Raw genomic sequence first — 19,260 nt, 5'->3', positions numbered from 1 at the left:
GTATATTGCTGAGAGAGAGAGAGAGAGAGAGAGAGAGAGAGAGAGAGAGAGAGAGAGAGAGAGAGAGAGAGAGAGAGAGAGAGAGAGAGAGAGAGAGAGAGAGAGAGAGAGAGAGAGAGAGAGAGAGAGAGAGAGAGAGAGAGAGAGAGAGAGAGAGAGAGAGAGAGAGAGAGAGAGAGAGAGAGAGAGAGAGAGAGAGAGAGAGAGAAGTCTCGCCAATGCCAGTCTTGTGAGCTCAAGGAGTCGAGACCTTCAAGGTACAATAGTGAGAGCAAAGGATATAGACTGGTGTGTGATCAAAGTGAGAGAGAGGCGTAGAGAGAGAGGCGTGCGATGGTGGACCTGTGGACGTGCGTTCCTGTCGGCGGACGTTCTCCCCCTGACCAGCGGTTCTGTGTACCTGCCTCGTGCGTTGCCTAACACCTTCCATCACCAGCACAGGGTCTGTTCTGCCCTGCTCGAGCCCTGCCCTCGCCCACCTGTGAACAGCCGCTGGAACCGTCCTGCGAACTGGTGTGCCTCCTACCATCCTGCGGTGTCCTGCTCTGAGAGAGAGAGAGAGAGAGAGAGAGAGAGAGAGAGAGAGAGAGAGAGAGAGAGAGAGAGAGAGAGAGAGAGAGAGAGAGAGAGAGAGAGAGAGAGAGAGAGAGAGAGAGAGAGAGAGAGAGAGAGAGAGAGAGAGAGAGAGAGAGAGAGAGAGCGAGGAAGATCAGACCTTCTTCAGTCTGCGGCTGGAATCGGCCGCTGGCATCCGTCCGCCGCTTTCTCTCTGCTGCAGCAGTGATCGTCGCTCTGGTAGGCTCTGCATCAGGTTTCACGCCCTTGTCTATTCCACCAGAAACCCTAAGTTCAACAGTCGCCCTGCTCCTAGAGCCCCCAGCGTCTTCTGTTCCGGTCGCCCTGTCCACGCCCAGATGCCCTGTCACTGATGCCCTATTCATGATAGCATCCTCCTGACGCCCTGTTCCCGGACACTGCTGACGGACCCCTGCCTGGCATCCCAGCCTGTCCTGTCCTGCTGTGGAGACCGCCCGGCCTATGCTTCGCCTGTCTGCCCTTGCACGGAGACAGAAAAAAGGGAAAGCGAGAGAGCCGGCAAAACAGAGGGTCAGTCCTCCTTCGAGATCAAATCATCATATACGATGGCTGGTTTGGATCTGGACTTCATAGATCAAACAGTGGCAGCACTGGGCCCGGATTCCGATGCGGAGGAACCTGAGGATATGGTTCCGTGCAACGAAGAGATGCCCCCTGGTCCCGACATCCAGCCTGCGGGTAAACGTACCAAGCATGCTTCGGAAGAGATAGGCATTTCTCAGGATCGGTCCTATGCCCAGGTTGCCTCGGATTCGGTGGACTCTCAGGAAGTGGACTGGGAACACTTGCTGGAATTTGCAAACACTTTGCTTGGCGATTATGTTCAACATAATCAGGAAGCCTTTTCTGACTCTACACCTGACGATATGCTGGATGCCACCGTGGATCCAAAAACTGTCCTACGCTCTTTTTCGGTACTTTATGATCGCGCTGTGATACTTTTCTTCACTGGTCGAATCCCGTTGCTTTCCCGTATTCGCCAGTGGTTGCAACATCTGCTACAAGGGGACTGTGTTGAAGAGATTTTTGTTGGCTCTCGGGGTTTTTTTGAGGTCCTGTTGAAATCAGAGACGCACCGTGCTGCTCTCCTGTCTAAACTGCCTTTGTTTTTTGACCGCCGGTTGGTTCATGTGGTTCCATGGCGTCCAATGGCAGATTTTCAGCGTCTGCTGCAACGTGAATGCCCGGTTTGGGTCGAGGTGGAAAACTGTCCGGCTGTTTATTGGCCGCTATTGAAGGATGCCATGGCCGTTGTGGGCACTGTTCTGGTCCCTCCCAGTCTCCGGGCCGTGAATCGCAACCGCTTGTGTATGCTATGGGACACTGCACGAAAAAGGCCTGCCTGGTTACGTCTCAATTGCCCTGGCATGCACCCATTACACTTTCGTTTGAAATGGGGCAATTTTGCAGGGCATTGCTTCTTCTGTGGACAGTTGGGGCACTTTATGGCCGAGTGCCCGGAACAGCAACACACTTCCCATGATGGCCATGCTATGCCGCCCATGGAAGAGATGGTGTGTGATGCCCCATCGCTGGATGCTACCCATTAGCCCCAAGCTTTGGCCAAAGGTAAACAACAGGTTGCGGGTCTGGATTCTAGCGCCACTAATTGGGTGGAAGTCCGTGCAAAAAAAGGCAACAGGGTTGTTGCGGCCATGGAGAACAATGTGCCTACTACATCACAAGATTCCATGCGTACATACATGCGAAGGAAGGAAATGCAGTCTTCTGAGCGCTCGGCTCCTGCTATGGTTTCCTCTGCCCCCCGTCATCAGCCCGCCAGGAAAATGTCCTCGGATCGTTCAAAGGGTCCTTCTGCTAAGCTGGCATTTGATACCAGAGGTAATGTCATTACCCCGTGGGACCGTCGTTATCCGCGTTCCATCCAAAAGCCAGCAGATATGCCGTCTACTTCCAAATCTGGTCCGCAGAACTCTTTTGCAGTGTTGGCAGATTTCTTGGACGAGGGAGTCCTGGACATTCTCGCTGACAAAGTCAAATCGAGGCAAGCAGTGCCTCGTACCTGATTTTGTTTTGAGTATACATGAAAATCGCCACGTGGAATGTGCGTGGAATTTGTTCTCGACACAAGCAACATGCTATGTGGACTGTGTTGCATGAAAATCAGTGGGATGTCCTGTGCGCTGTTGAGCACAAGAGTCACGGTGAAGCCGGAAAAGTGGTAGATTGCCATGGCTTTAGATTGTTTTATGCTGGGTCGCAGGCCATGCATTATTCGGGTGTGCTCATGATTGTCCATGACAAATATCAGCCTGTTCTGATTAAAAATGATGTTCATGGCCGTTTTTTGGTGATTGAAATTATATTCGAAGGGGAAATCTTATGGCTACTTGGTCTCTATGCTCCGAATGATTCCTTATCTCGTCGGGCGCTTTGGCAAACTTTGCAGGCCTCCTTGTCACTTGGCAGACGGGGCTTCTTCATGGGGGATTTCAATGTGTGTGTGGATTCCTCCCAGTCCACATCAGAGCATTTGGTGATGGATACGCCGGAAAGTCGTATGTGGCAGGCGTTGGCTCTTGACGTCCTCAAGCAAGATCTGTGGTCCTGGCTACACCCGTCCGCTACAGGGTTTACTTTCCATTCTGCCCAGTATGCAACAACATGGTCGAGATTGGATCGTATATATATCATGCAGAATGATGATTTTCTTCCTGAGCTGCTCAAAATAAAAGTATTGCAGCAATATGCCCTGTCGGACCATTTCCCTCTGCAGCTTGAGCTGCTTGCACAACCCATTGCCCCGTTCAAGCAATTTCTGGAGAGACTCCCTTTGCGTTTCAATTCGTCTTACCTGAAGCATGCCATCTTTCAGGGCTATATGCAGCAATTGATTGACAGATTTCTCTTCGACTTCTCTTCTCAGGGCACTGCGTCATTTGAACGATTGCTCTCTAATGTGCAGCGGGTTGCTCGGCAGTATGGGATCCACCATGCCTCTCTTTGTCGGCAGCGTCGCAAGGCAGCCGAGGACATGTTGGCTTTGGTTCGTTCTCTGCTGGTGGACACTCCGGATGATGCATTTCTGCTCGCACTGGCCATGCGAGTGGCGGATCTTATTAAAGAATTCCAATTGAAATCATATCAGCAGGCCAAACTGCAACATCTGACAGAGACCTTGCAAGATAATGCATGTCAAACCCATAAATTCTTTCGAGCTCTTCACGCCTCTCCTGCCAGGGAGAATATGACCAGACTCGAGGATGCAGAAGGCCACCTTATCATGGATCCGCAAACTATTGTGCAGATGTGCAGGAATTATTTCCGTGACCTTCTCGGCACCACTTCTCCACCTTCAGATCAAATCACTCAGGCCCGTTCGGATTTTTATGACCTGGTCCGCAATCAGCTACCGCAGGACATGCAAGCTATTATGGAGTCCGATATTTGTGAGGCAGAGGTTATGGACGTCTTGTTACATTTGCCCAAGGATAAAAGCCCGGGTTGGGATGGTCTCACCAATGAGTTCTTTGAAGCTTTTGCTACCCAACTGGCGAAACCATTGCAGGCCTTGTTTCAGCAGGTATGGCAAACCGGGATCATGTCTTCCTCATGGAAAGAAGGCCTTATTAAACTGCTTCCAAAAGTTCCTTCGCCATCTACATTGACACAGTGGCGCCCCATTTCCTTGATGGGTTCAATGTACAAAATCTTTTCCAAAATAATGGCGAATCGGCTTCATAAGCATCTCCCGGCCATTGTGCATCCTCTACAGTATGGTTTCATTAAGGGCCGAAATATTCTGCACAATGTATTGAATGCTCAACTAGCTATTGATTATGCAAGGCATTCTAACCAGGAGGTAGTACTGATTCAATTGGACCTGGAAAAGGCTTTTGACTACCTGGATTGGTCTTTCGTTGCTGAACTTATGTCGGCTATGGGCTTTGGTCCCCGGATGTCTCGTCTAATCTACACCATTAGCGCTGCGGCGTCTTCGCGAGTCATGCTGAACGGTGGTGTTACTGAGCCATTTGTACTTGCCCGCTCAGTCAGACAAGGATGCCCTTTGAGCCCGCTATTCTTTGCCCTCGCGACACATCCAGTTCTTTCCATGTTATCCCATATGGTAGCCTCTTCTCAGTTGGCCGGTCTGTCGCTTCCTTCAGGACAGCACTTCATTAGCCAATCCCTGGCGGATGATACTTTTATGATTTTGCGGGCGGACAAGGACAACCTCAAGCGCGCATTGGATGTTTGGGGCATCTTTGGCCAAGCCTCCGGCCTTCGCATCAATGCGTTCAAATCAGCCATTCTCAGTTGCACGGAGTCGGATTTGCAGTCCTTGGACTGGCAGGGTCTGGTTGTTCCTCGTGGCTCCATTGTCAGGCACCTTGGGTACCCTTTGGGTGTCGACGTTCCACCAAAGCAGCTTCTGCAGTGGATTTCTCAGAAAATGGTGGCCAAGTTTATGTATTGGAAATCTCAAGCCTGGCCCTTCCATATTCGTCTCAAAGTGGCCCAGACAATTATGTTGCCAATGCTGACATATTTTTTGCCATTGTTGCCTTGGACTACTACGACTCTCAATGTTCTTACTCAGTCTATTCGCTTCATGCTATGGAAGGACTCATTGCATGCAGGTATTTCCTGGATTTCTTGGTCGCATGCCTGCACCCCTAAACGCATGGGCGGCGGAGCTATTTTAGATGCCCAAACTCACATGCAGGCACTCTGTTGGTCTCTCTTTCGCGCCATGTGCTCGGATCATCATCCATGGGTCGATATAGCCCGTTATTTCCTTGAGAGCCATGGGCTTCTACATGGCAATACCCAAATCCGGACTTCTTGGTGGCATGTTCTTAATGCTGATTCAAGGTTCTCCAGTTCTTCTTCGTCGCTGCTCAATCATTTGGTATGTTCCTGGAAACGGGTCCTTCTAAAGGCTCAGTGGCATCCGGCGGAGGATCGCTTAACTACGAATTCTTTTCAATTGGAATTATTGGCAGTCTCGCGTTTACTTGCATGGGAAGGCAAAAATGAGCTTAGATCACAATTCAACCGGATGGCTCGTTTGGGCTTGTCTTCGGTCGCGGATGCCACCCTTGCTAGTCGCAATGTGCTTATATCTTTTCGTACAGCCAGGAGGCTTTACAGGATTCCGCGGGGATATAGGCCTTTATGGGAACAGCTTTTGCGGATGCTCTAGAGCAGACAACCCTTTCCTGGCCTTGCTTCAGATCACCCTTGGCAGGATTGGGACCTACAAGGCCGGCTGCCTTTAAGCAAAGCTTCTGCTAATCAAGTTTATCATATTCTGATCAAAGATCAACAATGGTTAGTTACCAAAGCCAATGCTTTATGGGGCTTACGAAAATCCCGGTCCTGGTGGAGGGCAACTGTGATGGAGGGCTGGTTGAACAAGACCCCCTTCAAATGTAAAGTATTTCTTTGGAGAGTGATGATTGGTGGTCTCCCGCTTGCGTCGGCTCTTTCCAAGCGACGAATCTCCAATGGCAACTGTTTCTTTTGCACCACTGCGGTGGAATCAGCCCGCCACAGATTTATTTTTTGCCCTGTCGCAACAAAAATCTGGTTCTTTTTGTCGGCTATTTGGCAAGGAGCGGTTGGATTCACCTTGCGCCCATTTGATTGGGTTTTCGGGCAGCCCAAATACCCCACTCCTGCACAGCCACATATGAAACTCATGTATCATTTTCTTCGATATTGGGGCTGTTGGCATAACTGGACCATTAGGAATGCTTTTCTTTTTGACTCCGCCTATAATGTTCAGCGACATATTGCGAGGCTTAAGGGCCTTTTGTATTGGCAGTTGGATCTTCTCCGGCATTCTGATTTGCTCTCTAGGGAGGACTTCCGTCCCTGGCTTATGGCAATTTCATCTGCCCCCTTGCCATAACTTTGTAACTTGTAGCACTTAGCCCCTCTTCACATGATGGCTTGGATTGGCGTCATGTATCTTGTACTTTTTTTCGTAATTAATACAATTACCTTTTACGAAAAAAAAAGAGAGAGAGAGAGAGAGAGAGAGAGAGAGAGAGAGAGAGAGAGAGAGAGAGAGAGAGAGAGTTGTGTTTACGAAAAAAAAAGAGAGAGAGTTGTGGAGAGAAGCCTAAACAACATCTACAATTTACACCAAAAGTGACCCCAAATGGTCACAAACAGGCACTTGAAACAGTCGGACAGTTTCCATCGGATGCCATCAGATGTGATTGGATGTGTCGTATTGGATAGGATGTATCGGATGAGTTGACTCATTTGTGGGACGTGGACAACTAGGCATGCAGGCTAGGCGATAGGCTAAATATATTATGATTTTTTGTGAGACTTAAAAGACCCTTAGGCCTTCTCACAATGAGTAATAGTTGGGATTTTCAACTTATTTGGGCCACTGGTTTTGAGTTTTTTAAGTACAATAATAGTTGATGCTTAATAGGGACAAAAAACTGTGAGGACATTAAGAATATGAGAAAACATGTTGCAGATTACAGATCTAGTAATTATAACTCTAGGCTGAGAAGACAGGTGAGAATTTAATCATAACTGTGATAAAAAATGAGTGTGAATAGTATGTTTCAAGAAAATTCCAGAGTATGCGCCATTGAAGAACAAAACCAACAGTCCACTTTTCTGAGATGTTAAAATAATTATAGAAAGTTATCACCTAAGAGGACAGCAAAGTGTCCCTTTGAGTTCCCTTTGAGGAACTGTTTGTGTTTTTATCAGCCCAAAATTAGCACGAAGTATCTGTTGTATTTTTGCAATTAATTCTGCTTGTTTGGCGCAAATGATCTTGACATGATGTCTAAATTGGAATCACTGCTAGTAATGCCCACAATGGAATCATACTAGCGTTGTGATTTTCATGAAAGATGTGTTGTGTTTCTTTAGTTAAATTGTGCTTGTTTTGCTAAAAAGGTATTGACATGATCTTGACAATGGAATAGCTACTAGTTATGCAATTTTCATGAATTCCAAAATAGAATCAACACTAGTAATGTCCACAATAGAATCATGCTACTGTTATGATTTTCATGTTCCTTAAATTCAGAAGTTTTCTTTGTACAGGCTGCAAGAGAAACAGGAGTCTTACAGGCAGCCAAGTCCAAGTTGGAGAAACGCTGCGAGGAGCTCACATGGAGATTACAGCTAGAAAAGCGTTTAAGGGTATGTTCTGAAGTTCAATATCAGTTGCTTTGCTAAGGTTCTTCAGCAGCACCTAAACTATTTTCTTTTGGATGCAGACTGATACAGAAGAAGTAAGAGCCCAAGAGGTTGCAAAGCTACAAGCAGCATTATCAGAGATGCAACAGCAAGTGGAGACAATGGGTGTTCTCATTTTGAAAGAGCGGGAAACGAATAAAATGCTGTCAAGTCAATTAGCCAATTTGGTGAAAGTGCGGCCAACTCTGGAGGCTAGTGAAGTGAAAAACCAGAGGCTCACAAAAGAGAATGATCAGTTAAAGGTATGGGTACTGCATAGTGGCTCCATATATCTCTTCAATGCTAATTGATGTAAAAGCTGCAGATTGATTAGTGGATTTCAAAAAGGCATCACAAAAGGAGTATGATTTATTTATGTTTTGACTCTTGCTAATCCTTCAACAGACGGTTGTTGATATTCTTGAGAGAAAGTCTGCTGAGACTGAAAAGGAGCTTCTGAAAGTCAGAAAGGAAAGTGAGGAAAGGCTTCAGAAAGCTAAGGAGGCTGAATCAAGAATGGACAAAGTTCAGGAGACTTTGCAGAGGTACATTGATGATTGTTTCAGATGGAGTGTCAGACATGTTGGAGGTTGCACGCTCAGTTTGTATCACATTATTTTGTTTCATGTGTCTTGATCTACTTTTGTCTAGGCTGGAAGAGAAGATGTCAAATTTAGAGTCAGAAAATCAAGTGCTTCGGAAACAAGCTCTTACAATTTCTCCATCAAATGGGCTCACCACAGAACGCGCAAGACATGTTGTTCAGCAGGTAAGGTCCTCTAATTTTTATTGTTCTCTAGGTTGTTTCTTGCACAATCACATTTTACCCACATATTCAGCCTTTAGCGACTTGGTGTAGGAAGGAAAATATGTAAGGGCTAAAATTTGAATCCTGCTTTGTTGCAATAGAGAACACCAGAAGTGCACCGCCTATCAAATGGAGACCACAAGATTTGGCATGCAAGTCCAATTCAGGTTTGACTGGAACTATTTTGAATGCTGTTCTTGTCCTGTGTACATCCAATTTTACTTACAAGTCCATATTTTAGGATTCACCTATATCATCCCTGACTATAAGTCAGTCTGAGCAACGGCGTCAGAGATTGCTTATGGATAGACAACAGGTAAATGAATACTTCAGTGTAGCGTTATTAGATTCCTTCTTTTCAAATGCTTGTCTGTTAATTAATGATTTTTCGGCTCATGACTACAGGAGAATCAAGAAGCACTACTACGGTGTGTCATGCAAGACGTTGGATTCAGCCATGACAAGCCTGTTGCAGCATGTATCGTCTACAAATGTTTACTTCACTGGCGGGCATTTGAGTCTGAAAGGACAAACATTTTTGATCGTGTCATTCAATCGATTGGAACAGTTGTTGAGGTTTGCTATTTTGTCATCTTAATTTCATTGGAGAAGGTTTAACTCAGGAATTTGCTATTCTGTATTAATTAGTGGTGACCCAAAGCTCTTGTTTCACTCCATTCTATTTTATCCAGGGCCAGGAAAGTAATGAAGCTTTGGCATACTGGCTGTCAAATACATCTACCTTACTTTTCCTGCTACAGCGCAATTTGAAACCAAGTGGTGCTCCCAGTACTCCACAGCGTCGTCACACTCCATCTGTTACTTTATTGGGTAGAATGACACAGGTAGTCTCATATAGTAACCAAGGCGAAGTTATAGGCTTTGCTTTCACTGTTGGTGTTTCTGGGGTACAATGTTGATTACATTTTTCCTTGAACCAGAGTTTCCGCTCCCCATCAAATCTAGCAAGCGTCTCAGTGAACAGTGGGCTTGGAGGTTTAGAGATACTGCGTCAAGTGGAGGCAAAGTACCCAGCATTGCTCTTCAAGCAACAGCTCACTGCTTTTGTTGAGAAGCTTTATGGGATGATTCGTGATAACTTGAAGAAGGAGATTTCTCCTCTGCTTACTGCTTGCATCCAGGTATGGATAGTGTCAATCTGTACTAAGTGGCAATTGTGCTTTTAGTGTAGTATTCTGTGCAAGATGTTCACCTTTTTATACACAATGGGACAAGTTAGCCACTGCTAGAGATAGACTGCTTACAACCACACCTTAGATCTTAGATCATGTTAATACATGGAGCTCCTCCCTTGGCAGCCAATACGTGCTCTCTATGTACCTCTCAAACCATTAGAAATGTCCTTGTGTGAGTTTTGACTTGGTTAATCGCACCTTAGTTCTTAGATCACCTTTAATACATGGAGCCCCTCCTGTGGCAGAGTCAACACGTGCTCTCTACGCAACTCTCAAATGATTAGAAATGTCCTTGCGTGCGTTTTGACTTGGTTAGGTGATTTTGTCATTGTGTCGTCTTAGAATTGTAACTACGCGCAGCGTATTGCACAGTTGGCATCTTTGGCTCATATGCAACCTGCATTTCACACCCTCAGCCTACATATGACTAACCCTGGTTCTTGACCAAGCTTTGCATGTTTGGCTGTACTCTTTCCTATCCAAGAAACTTGTTTTAGAGTCATTCCAGGTTCCGAAGGAAAGCATGGGTAAGTGGAGTCTTTGGTGTGTGATGGTACGAGTACTACAGAAAAGAGTTATGTACTCTCTGCTCAATTGCTGGTTTTGATGAACTACTCTACGAGCTGGAGGCTTTCCCAGGAACTACTAACACGGCAGTCTGCTCTTTGTACCTGGACTTATCCTATCAAAATGACTGTATGTCAACATGTGCCCCAAGGATCCTCATTTTACTGGATGTATCAGTGGCCTTTTTTAATTGAACTCCTCTTTGATGAGTTTCTCAGATCTTCTTTGGTCACTGTAGTTCACTTAACTGCTTTCTTGAGTTGCAACCTTGGGGATTTCAGCAGACAAGTCCATTGTTGCAGACTATCCTGTCATATGGAAACAAGTAGTTGACATGGCATAACTAAAGTGGAGGGGGATTGGGGAGGGAGAGATAGCAAGAGGGAGGAAAAAGGATGGTTCTTCTATTTGCTGTGACATTTGTTATATGTTTGTATACTGCCTCATATATGGCTTTTTTAATCAATCCTGGGGTTATTCTGAAGGCTCCAAAGGCATCACGACTTGTCATGGGGAAAGGTCAGTCTCGGTCTCCTGGTGCAGTGCCATCTTCAGGGCAGCACTCGTTGAGCAGTCACTGGCACAGTATCATAAACAGCCTTAATTCCCTTCTCAGCACTCTCCGTGCCAATTATGTAAGCAAATTTCCTGTATTTGCTTCCTTTTTAATTGCAGTGTTTTCAGTTACTTATTCAAGGGTAGTGACCCTTCTTTTTTGTGCAGGTGCCGCCTTTTCTTATTTGCAAAATTTTTACTCAGATTTTTTCTTTTATCAATGTACAGCTTTTCAACAGGTTAATGTTTTCTCCCTTTACATGAGTTGGTAATATTGAGATTGCTCATCTATGTTTCAATAGTAATAAATTTTATGATTGCCTTTGCTGTGGCAGCTTGCTCTTGAGAAGAGAATGCTGCTCCTTCAGCAATGGTGAATACGTCAAAGCTGGTCTTGCAGAGCTAGAACGTTGGATCTGTGAAGCCTCAGAGAAGGTAGGTGAAATGCAGCTAGTTCCATACTGGTGGTTTTCTTTTCTAGTCATGCTGCATTTTTTTTACATTGTGGCTCAAATCCTTCCCATGTTTGATCTGGACTCGGAATCGCTTATTTATTTTTGGATCGCTGTAATCAATCCATACGGTTTCTCTATGATGGCAGTATGCAGGAAAGGCTTGGGATGAACTTCGCTTTATCAGGCAGGCAGTTGGATTTCTGGTGTGATCTCTCTCACCCTCTCTTTTCTTGTTGTGGGTTCCCTTCCTCCTTGTATGTGTCTGTGTAAAAGAATGTGTATCTTGTTCTTTGTGGTGCTGATCTCCCTGGCAGCAGCACCTTTGTAAATTAACTTGATCTGAACATTGGTTTCACAAAGAATGCATGTTCAACGTGTGCACACACATGCATGTGGATTTTCTTAGATTTTCTATTTTTTTGGTTGTGCAGGTCATACATCAGAAGCCGAAGAAATCTCTTGATGAGATAATGCATGATTTATGCCCGGTACAGCATCTGGATCTATACTTTTGTGATACCAGTTACCTGGAAATTAGGCCAGCCTTGTAATGTGCTTTGAATCACATGTGGTAACAGGTATTGAGTGTTCAGCAACTTTATCGTATCAGCACAATGTACTGGGATGATAAGTATGGGACTCACAGTGTGTCTCCAGAGGTAAGGTTCCTGTTTATCTTACCTATCATGATCTGGGTAGCCTCAGATAAATGAAGATTGTGTTGTCTCGTTGTTTCCAGGATTTTCTGGTTCCCTGCAAATGAAATAACTGGCACATGACGGATGTATGAGCATAGTTCTATTGACTAAAACTTTTTAATGTAAATTGTTAATGATTAGATTAAAAAATATTACTGTGAGTGAAGAAAGCGGAAAAATTACTACATCAAAGATTAACGGTGTTCTTGCACTTAAAAGAGCATGATGAAGAAGAGATGTGTCCTCTCTGATCATGGAACCTATAGTAGTAAATCTAAATCCCCTTTAATCTGATCATACCAAAAATATAAAAAAGTTGTCTTAATATATTTCAGCACAGCCCTTGAAATTTCAGCCACTTGTTTCACATATGTGCACATTCATCATGCACAAATGTGAGGCTCTCAAAAGGAGCCTAGCTCTTGCCATTTTGGGCAGCAGGTTATAGTCAGTATCAGAAAAGCTCCTAGCATCTTTCTCGCATAGTGAGATACAAGAGCAAACTTCTTCCTGGACTGGCCAGCAGCAATGTTAGTGAGCCTCCGGCTGCATTCTTAGGACCAAAAACCTCCATTTCACTAGTGACCAGTCTTTCTAGAGAAGATGGAGTGCCTGAATTTATGCTGATCTTGATACTACCCTAGATCAGCCATGCTTTTGCAGGCTAAAGCTTCCTCTGGCAAGACTATGATGCTGCAGGCTTCCCTGCCCTTTGCTTTGCATCATATCATTCCTAGATGACTTCAGATCAGACTTGCCCGGCTGTGTTTTGTTGGTAGACATCGGTCTATCAGTTTAATGCTGTTTTCTGTTTTTGGCTTAAAAGGCAGCAATGCACAGTTTACCTCAGTTCTTTTTGAATTCAGGGGGCTGAAACTCACATATTTTGACTTGGGATATCTCATATCATCAGAAAAGGCTTAGGTCCAAATGGTTCTATAGGAACTTTGCAAGTGGACTTCTTAGACGATTACATATGGATGGAGTGTAAGATTTTGAACTGTCTGGGGGTTACCCATGTTAAGCTAAAAAAGGCGCATCATATATTAAACCTTCATTAGCTCACTAAACAGCCCCAAAACTCAAATGCACTAAGGGTGTTTCAGTGTCCTATAAGAAAACTCCCCGATTTTTGGTTGGTTCCTCATATATGAATACAAGTGTGCTAGGTCAATAGCATCCGTTGTCATCAGAGTCTATGCCCATTTCATCCATTGTCATTTTGTGGCTGCCAGCTCCTCCTCCACATATTGCTGCCCACTCATGCCTCCTTATCTTTAGCTGCTGCCATGACCATTGGAAGGCTGCCCATACCAGGATACCTGCATTTGGTTCCAACTATTGCTGCCATCACTCCAGCCCTCTATTCGAAGGCTGCATCCCTTGTTTGAGTGTCCCAGCTGCTGCCTTGATTATTACAACTTGGTGGACTGCTGCATTTTCATCCCTACAAGTTGCCCTGCTGCTGTTTGTCGCTTGGATCAGTTTTCAGCATCGGCCAGATTTGCATTTGCATCTACTATTGGAAATCAGAGTAGAGCTCAATCTATGAACAAACAAGGATACATTTGACAAGTGTAATGTGGGACAATGGGAGCAAAAAGTAGAGTGCAAGAATGAAATCTTTATTTATGAGTTAAGGCCTCTTTTATAGGCAAATACAGAGTGTTGAGAGCCAAACCAACTACTTAGAAAACCACCATCCGAAATACCACTACCCACCTAATTTTTTCCACTTATTTTGGGCCCCCTTTCCACAATAATGGAGATAATTGCTATGCTGCTATATTACCACTAACTGGAACTAGGATAATTTCGACACTCCCTTTAGACTAGTTTAATTTGACTGATAGTTTGATACCTTGACTACTAAAAGAAAAATGTTTACTACTACTATCACACTAGTACTCTTGAGTATGCCTGCTTGGTCTTACAACTTGGCGACTATTCCAAGAAAGCATTGATGCTAACATCTTGACTATGAAGCTACTGTTACAAGGATGCTTTGGTCAAAAAATTATCACAAAAGTAGGGAGATTTTATTGCTATTACAAAAGGAAAGTCTAAAATGCCCAATCATACTCATGGCTACCATGACCAACAACTTTGAGAGCTTTGGCCTCTTAATTGTTTTCAATTTCGTCAGCTGCATTTGCTGGGGATTTGCCAATATTTTCAGCTCAGCAGACATTATATACTCTTCATGGGGAGTTTGTTAGGAGTTGCTATAGTGGCAGCCCTTTCTGCCAGTCACAATCTCAAACATTCAGATATAGCTTTGATTGAGGTGCCTGACTCAGCAGTACTAGTTTTAGGTCAGTAGTACACATGCTTATGTGACTTGACAAGCAGGCTCAGTCAGCTATTAGCAGATCAGCTTAGCTGCACAGTTGTTCTGACTGAGTTCCCACTGAATATTCTCTGGAATATAGTCGTTGAAAAGAACCACTATCTTAATGGAGGAGAATGAGATGAGTTTAAAGGGGGTTTAGATTTATTGGCTTGAACTGGTATATATACTTGTCTGACCTGATTATGGTTTATCACAGTGGGTTGACCTGAGCTGTCACCCACAATGCGTTTATAAGTAATCACAGATTGGTGAGGTCCTGATTCATTCATGCGTGTATCAAATGTGTCTTGATATTCAGATTAGTGCACAAAAGTTTGGGCACAACTGATGAGTTTCTGCAAAGACATTGTTAATGGAATAAGTAACGTGAGTAACGTGCCATGGAGCTCAAAATGTCTCCCTCTGTAATGGGTAAATGTATACACCAAAAAGAAAAATTGTGCCAATATTAATATGTTCGTACAGGTTATTGCCAATATGAGAAAGCTTATGACTGAAGAATCCAGCAGTCCACTCAACAGCTCATTTCTTCTAGATGATGACTCAAGGTAGTTGCTTTATTTCTATTTGGTTGAATTAGTTTTTTCTCTTTCATCCTTTCCCTCAACTTTGGGGCCACCCTCAATGCTTTTATGGCATGCTTTGATTACAAATTCACTTGAGTTTCACTTTTGCAGCATACCATTTTCAGTGGAAGATATTTCGAGGTCTATTTCTGATGTGGATTTGGCAGAAATCGAACCTCCACCTTTGCTAAGGGAGAATCCAGCTTTCCAGTTCTTGCAGTCAGCTATGGAATGAACTGAAGATCTTTCCTGCTTTTGTTCTGTGGTTGCACAGATACTTTCTGATGACCAGATTCTCACACCAATTTCAATCTGTTATCCGTCTGGTGAGAGGACAGCATTGAGTGAGATTGAGCTAGTTTTCCAGGCATATTGAAGGAATGCTGTGAGGCTTTTTGCTGTATTTGTGCCGAGTCTTGAATGGGCATATCCAATACATATGCAGTGCTGATTTCTTCAGCAGATGAATCCACAGCAGCTTGGTGTGATCGGTTTTGTGCGAAAGCTTGTATGGATATTGTTGTACATGTAAGCCTTGGAGGATTCAACAAGAAAGGAAATGGCCTTCTGGTCACCAGGTACACAGTGCTCAGCAATTGTAAGAGGCCTATTCTGCCTCTTTCCTCCTCGAAAGAAGAGGAGCATATACGAGGTGTTGGTAGACACCATGTAATTTGCAACTTATTGATTCTTAGAAATAAGAATAGGACTGCCACTATACACAAGGTGGCAGGTGTAACATTCTATAGCCATAGCCACCAGTTGGTTGCTGCATGGAGATCACCCATGCCTGTCCTGGGGCCTTTTGTATCAGTTCAGAGTTCTGACTGGTTCAGAAGGTTGCATATGTAAAAATATTTGTAATGCTGACAATGCTTCTCAAAAGGTGAGGAGCTGTTGTGCAAAGCCCTTTGTGGGAATTTCAATGTAAAGAGCCATTTGTGACCACATTTTTTCAAGCTCTGAAACTTCGGTATATTTTGAACAGTGATGACAATTGCCACGTGTTTCCTATTCTTGTTCTTGTTCATTTGATGTTTGTGTGCTTGTTGTTTGGGTTGGGGAGCTGTGTTCTGTTCGCTAGTGAGTTAAGTCTCCTTTCTTTAAATGGACTCCTAGTAATGAAATATGGATAAGAATTTTAAAAAGTTGGTGGTAGACATCTTGCATCCTGTGCAACCAATGACCCATGTACTGAACAACAGAGTGCTTTATTTTGTCAGACTTCTTGCATGTCACACATCCCATTAATTCTCACAGGCTGCTTCTAAATGAGAATTGTTGGACTTACGGATTGGACAATTTGTAGTAACACTCAGAGGATGTGCTGTTTTCAGACGCCCATCTTCCACTGGGTATGGCCTTACCATTAGACACCCTACATCCAAGATGATGATAAGGCAAGTGTTGATTGTATTAATAGAGGGGACCTGTAAATTGCAAGAGACAATTGAATTGGAGGTGGCAGTCCTTGTGTCACTCGGACAGTAGGAGAAAGCAGTTGTATCAAGGATTCTATCATCAACTACCTTCACCACTCTCTCAAATCCATGACCACCACCCAATGTAAGAGCTAACACCTCAATGACTTGACACCAGGTGAAGAGGCACTAGAAAGCCCTCACTTGTCAACACAGAAAAACAACAGGAGCTACTACTACAGGTGGGGCCACTACATCAGAACCATGAAAAGGTCAGGAACATTCACATCCTTCACAGAAACATGGAGGATCTAGAGCAAGCTGACTATGATGGATAGTAAATAACATAAAAAATATTGAGTAATGGAATGCTAAGAACAAGAATGGGGTTTTAGAATGATCTGAGGGTTGACTTAAATAGATTTTTTTTACACTTGTGTTTCCTTGGATTGGATATTACCAAACATCCACATATAGCTTCATGTTGCATTTTGTATAATTGCCTCCCTTTATGAACCTTGGTTGGTGCACTAGCATTCGTGTTAGTACTGGGAACACCTCTAGGTAGTGCATTGAGTTTCTTTGGGGCTAGAATTTGCATCGCACATTTGTTTCTTCCTTCTTGATCCAACTCAAGCAAAACACTACATCTACTCTATTGTACATATTTGCTACATCATTGATTCACTTCTTGGGAAAGAAAAAGCACTATCTTCACCTATGGCTCATAATTGTTCATGCTTCTTGATCCACTTCATGGAAGACACTACCTTTGGTGAATTCACATTGTTTGCATGGCTTTGGTTCGAGGATTTCTTTAGTTTGGTTTCACCGACAGGTCAATATCTTCAATTTGTGGAAGTTTGTTGACCATGGTCCAAGCTAATTTTGATGTCCTATAGGCTTGCTATGATTGTGTTCTCTTATGAGATTCTCTTTTTGGTACCTCTATGGGCGTATCTTATGGATAGACATATTCTATATCATGGAGGATCTTGTATTGGCAAGGCACTTGTTGATGCACTCATATTTATTGAGCAGCTTGTGCAAGTTAAGGGAACATGAGGTGTGACATTGGTGGACGTGCTAATGCTTCACTATGAGGATTCTATTAGATCCATCTTGGGCATATCTTTGAAATGGGGCCTCTTATTAGAGAGCGACCTCATCCACTTGCATTGGGAGATTCGCTTGGGCATGAGCAATCTTATGGTAAACATACCATTGGGGTCTTCTTAGGCTACGTCTTGGAAAGCAGGTTTGATCAGTGTGTGCTCTCTTGAAAAGGTCTGTCATTACCTTCAACATCACCTTTTCTCTCTTATTCTAGGTTTATGAAACATTAAGCATGACAAAACAATGAGGAATTGGTAGAACAAGTCTAGCATGTGCATGAATAGCAATGTGAGAAATAGTAGAAAGTACTTTCTTATGCAATAATTGAAAATTTTCATGAACGATGTGAGTTAATTGTTATCACAACTTTGCATGATTCCTTGAAGTTGCACGATGCTAGCTTTGCAAATGTTTCCATTGTGGGGAATAATGTGAATAAGACTTGGGGTTCTTCCTTTAAATGTAGTCATATAATGGTAGCATAACTATGTTAGAATCCAATATTGACATTTAATCTATATGTTGAATGCGCATGGTGCAACAAACTATTCCACTTTCAATATGACTATGGTTAACATCACCACAATAAAAATTCTTAAGGATGTCTTTGAATATTGTGCCCACCTTTAAGGTCCACACCTTAGAATATTTAAGAATTGCAAATGCATGGAACATGCAACAACCAAGTACACAATAAAGTTGTCGGCTTGCATTATCATTCTCACTAACCTCAAGCACATGATTTTATTTTCATCATATAAACCAAATAAACAAGCATAAATATTATTTTCCAAGACATCATCCAAGTGCTAACATCATTTGCTAGATTTACTATCAAAGTGCTTGGGAGAGTTTGCAAGTAGTTATGGCACTACAAGAGGTCCCCTTTAAGAATGAAAAAGGATGCCAAATTTTTTGCTATGTCAACTTAAAAAAAGCACAAGATTTTGAGTACTATAAGAGAGTAATGCAAGCAATCTATGAGAAAATGTTGGTCAGGGGGAAGGGCAAGAAATGAACTTTGGAGTAAGCTTGTTTAGCAATCCTCTCATGTTTATTCCACATAGTTTACTTGTTTGATCCTTTGCCATTACCCTCCCTTGCCACTACCATCACCACCACCATTGCCAAATGTGTGTGCACGTGCACACATGTGCATGCATAGCCTTAACTCTCCTTGTGCGTGCCTCTACCAATTGTGTGCATTTCCCTTTGTTCCTTGCACAGCGCTGCTCCCCCCTCTTGCATTACTTGTCGCCTCTCTCTCTCTCTCTCCACACACACACACACGTGTGCGCATACGCACACGCACGCATGCACAATATGTTAATTGACCACAGGCAACAACCATATTCCCTTATATTGCCTTTCTTTAAATTGTTGATTTTGTTCTGCAAGCCTTGTGTTTGATGTGCTAGTTATCGAATCAATTTTGGGTCAAGGCTTTACAAACTCTCAACAACCTTTTCTTTTCCCTTGCTTGAGCTATCTTTCCCCTTCTCTAGCATACTTGCTTAAATTTGTTGAACAAGTGTGTGGTTGATTTCCTATCTTTGCTCAATAGATGACTATAAAATGGTCCTTTGAATATTTTGAGTGTGTTTCTTCATCTTTGCCTCTATTATTTTTGCTTTCTTCTCACTCATTTTCTTAGCAATATGGGCTTGTGCTCGTTCTTTGGGGGTGTTGTGATCATTAGAGCTTGAGGTAGATGCACTTTTTTCACTCTCTCTATTTCTCTAT

General features: G+C 43.5%; 1 protein-coding gene across 1 annotated transcript in view; it reads left to right on the top strand.

Moving 5' to 3' along the window:
- Positions 1 to 16,008, top strand: part of LOC148015403 (myosin-11-like) — a 107,553-nt gene extending 91,545 nt beyond the window's left edge. The window contains exons 23-39 of the mRNA XM_087665521.1: positions 7,648 to 7,746; positions 7,824 to 8,045; positions 8,188 to 8,327; positions 8,434 to 8,551; positions 8,692 to 8,757; positions 8,832 to 8,906; positions 8,996 to 9,166; positions 9,283 to 9,435; positions 9,532 to 9,732; positions 10,839 to 10,988; positions 11,077 to 11,147; positions 11,244 to 11,343; positions 11,510 to 11,566; positions 11,795 to 11,851; positions 11,942 to 12,022; positions 14,880 to 14,962; positions 15,092 to 16,008. Coding sequence (XP_087521647.1) covers positions 7,648 to 7,746; positions 7,824 to 8,045; positions 8,188 to 8,327; positions 8,434 to 8,551; positions 8,692 to 8,757; positions 8,832 to 8,906; positions 8,996 to 9,166; positions 9,283 to 9,435; positions 9,532 to 9,732; positions 10,839 to 10,988; positions 11,077 to 11,147; positions 11,244 to 11,343; positions 11,510 to 11,566; positions 11,795 to 11,851; positions 11,942 to 12,022; positions 14,880 to 14,962; positions 15,092 to 15,215 — 1,968 coding nt within the window. The 3' untranslated portion in view covers positions 15,216 to 16,008. The remainder of the gene's footprint in view (positions 1 to 7,647; positions 7,747 to 7,823; positions 8,046 to 8,187; positions 8,328 to 8,433; positions 8,552 to 8,691; positions 8,758 to 8,831; positions 8,907 to 8,995; positions 9,167 to 9,282; positions 9,436 to 9,531; positions 9,733 to 10,838; positions 10,989 to 11,076; positions 11,148 to 11,243; positions 11,344 to 11,509; positions 11,567 to 11,794; positions 11,852 to 11,941; positions 12,023 to 14,879; positions 14,963 to 15,091) is intronic.
- The last annotated feature ends 3,252 nt before the right edge of the window (positions 16,009 to 19,260 follow it).

This window comes from Lygodium microphyllum, chromosome 24 (assembly GCF_053477565.2).
Source record: "Lygodium microphyllum isolate KBCC chromosome 24, Lygodium_microphyllum_v1.1.10, whole genome shotgun sequence".
NCBI classification, from domain to species: domain Eukaryota; kingdom Viridiplantae; phylum Streptophyta; class Polypodiopsida; order Schizaeales; family Lygodiaceae; genus Lygodium; species Lygodium microphyllum.
The sequence above is the reverse complement of the archived record's forward strand: the minus strand, read 5'-3'. Positions and strand labels throughout refer to the sequence as shown.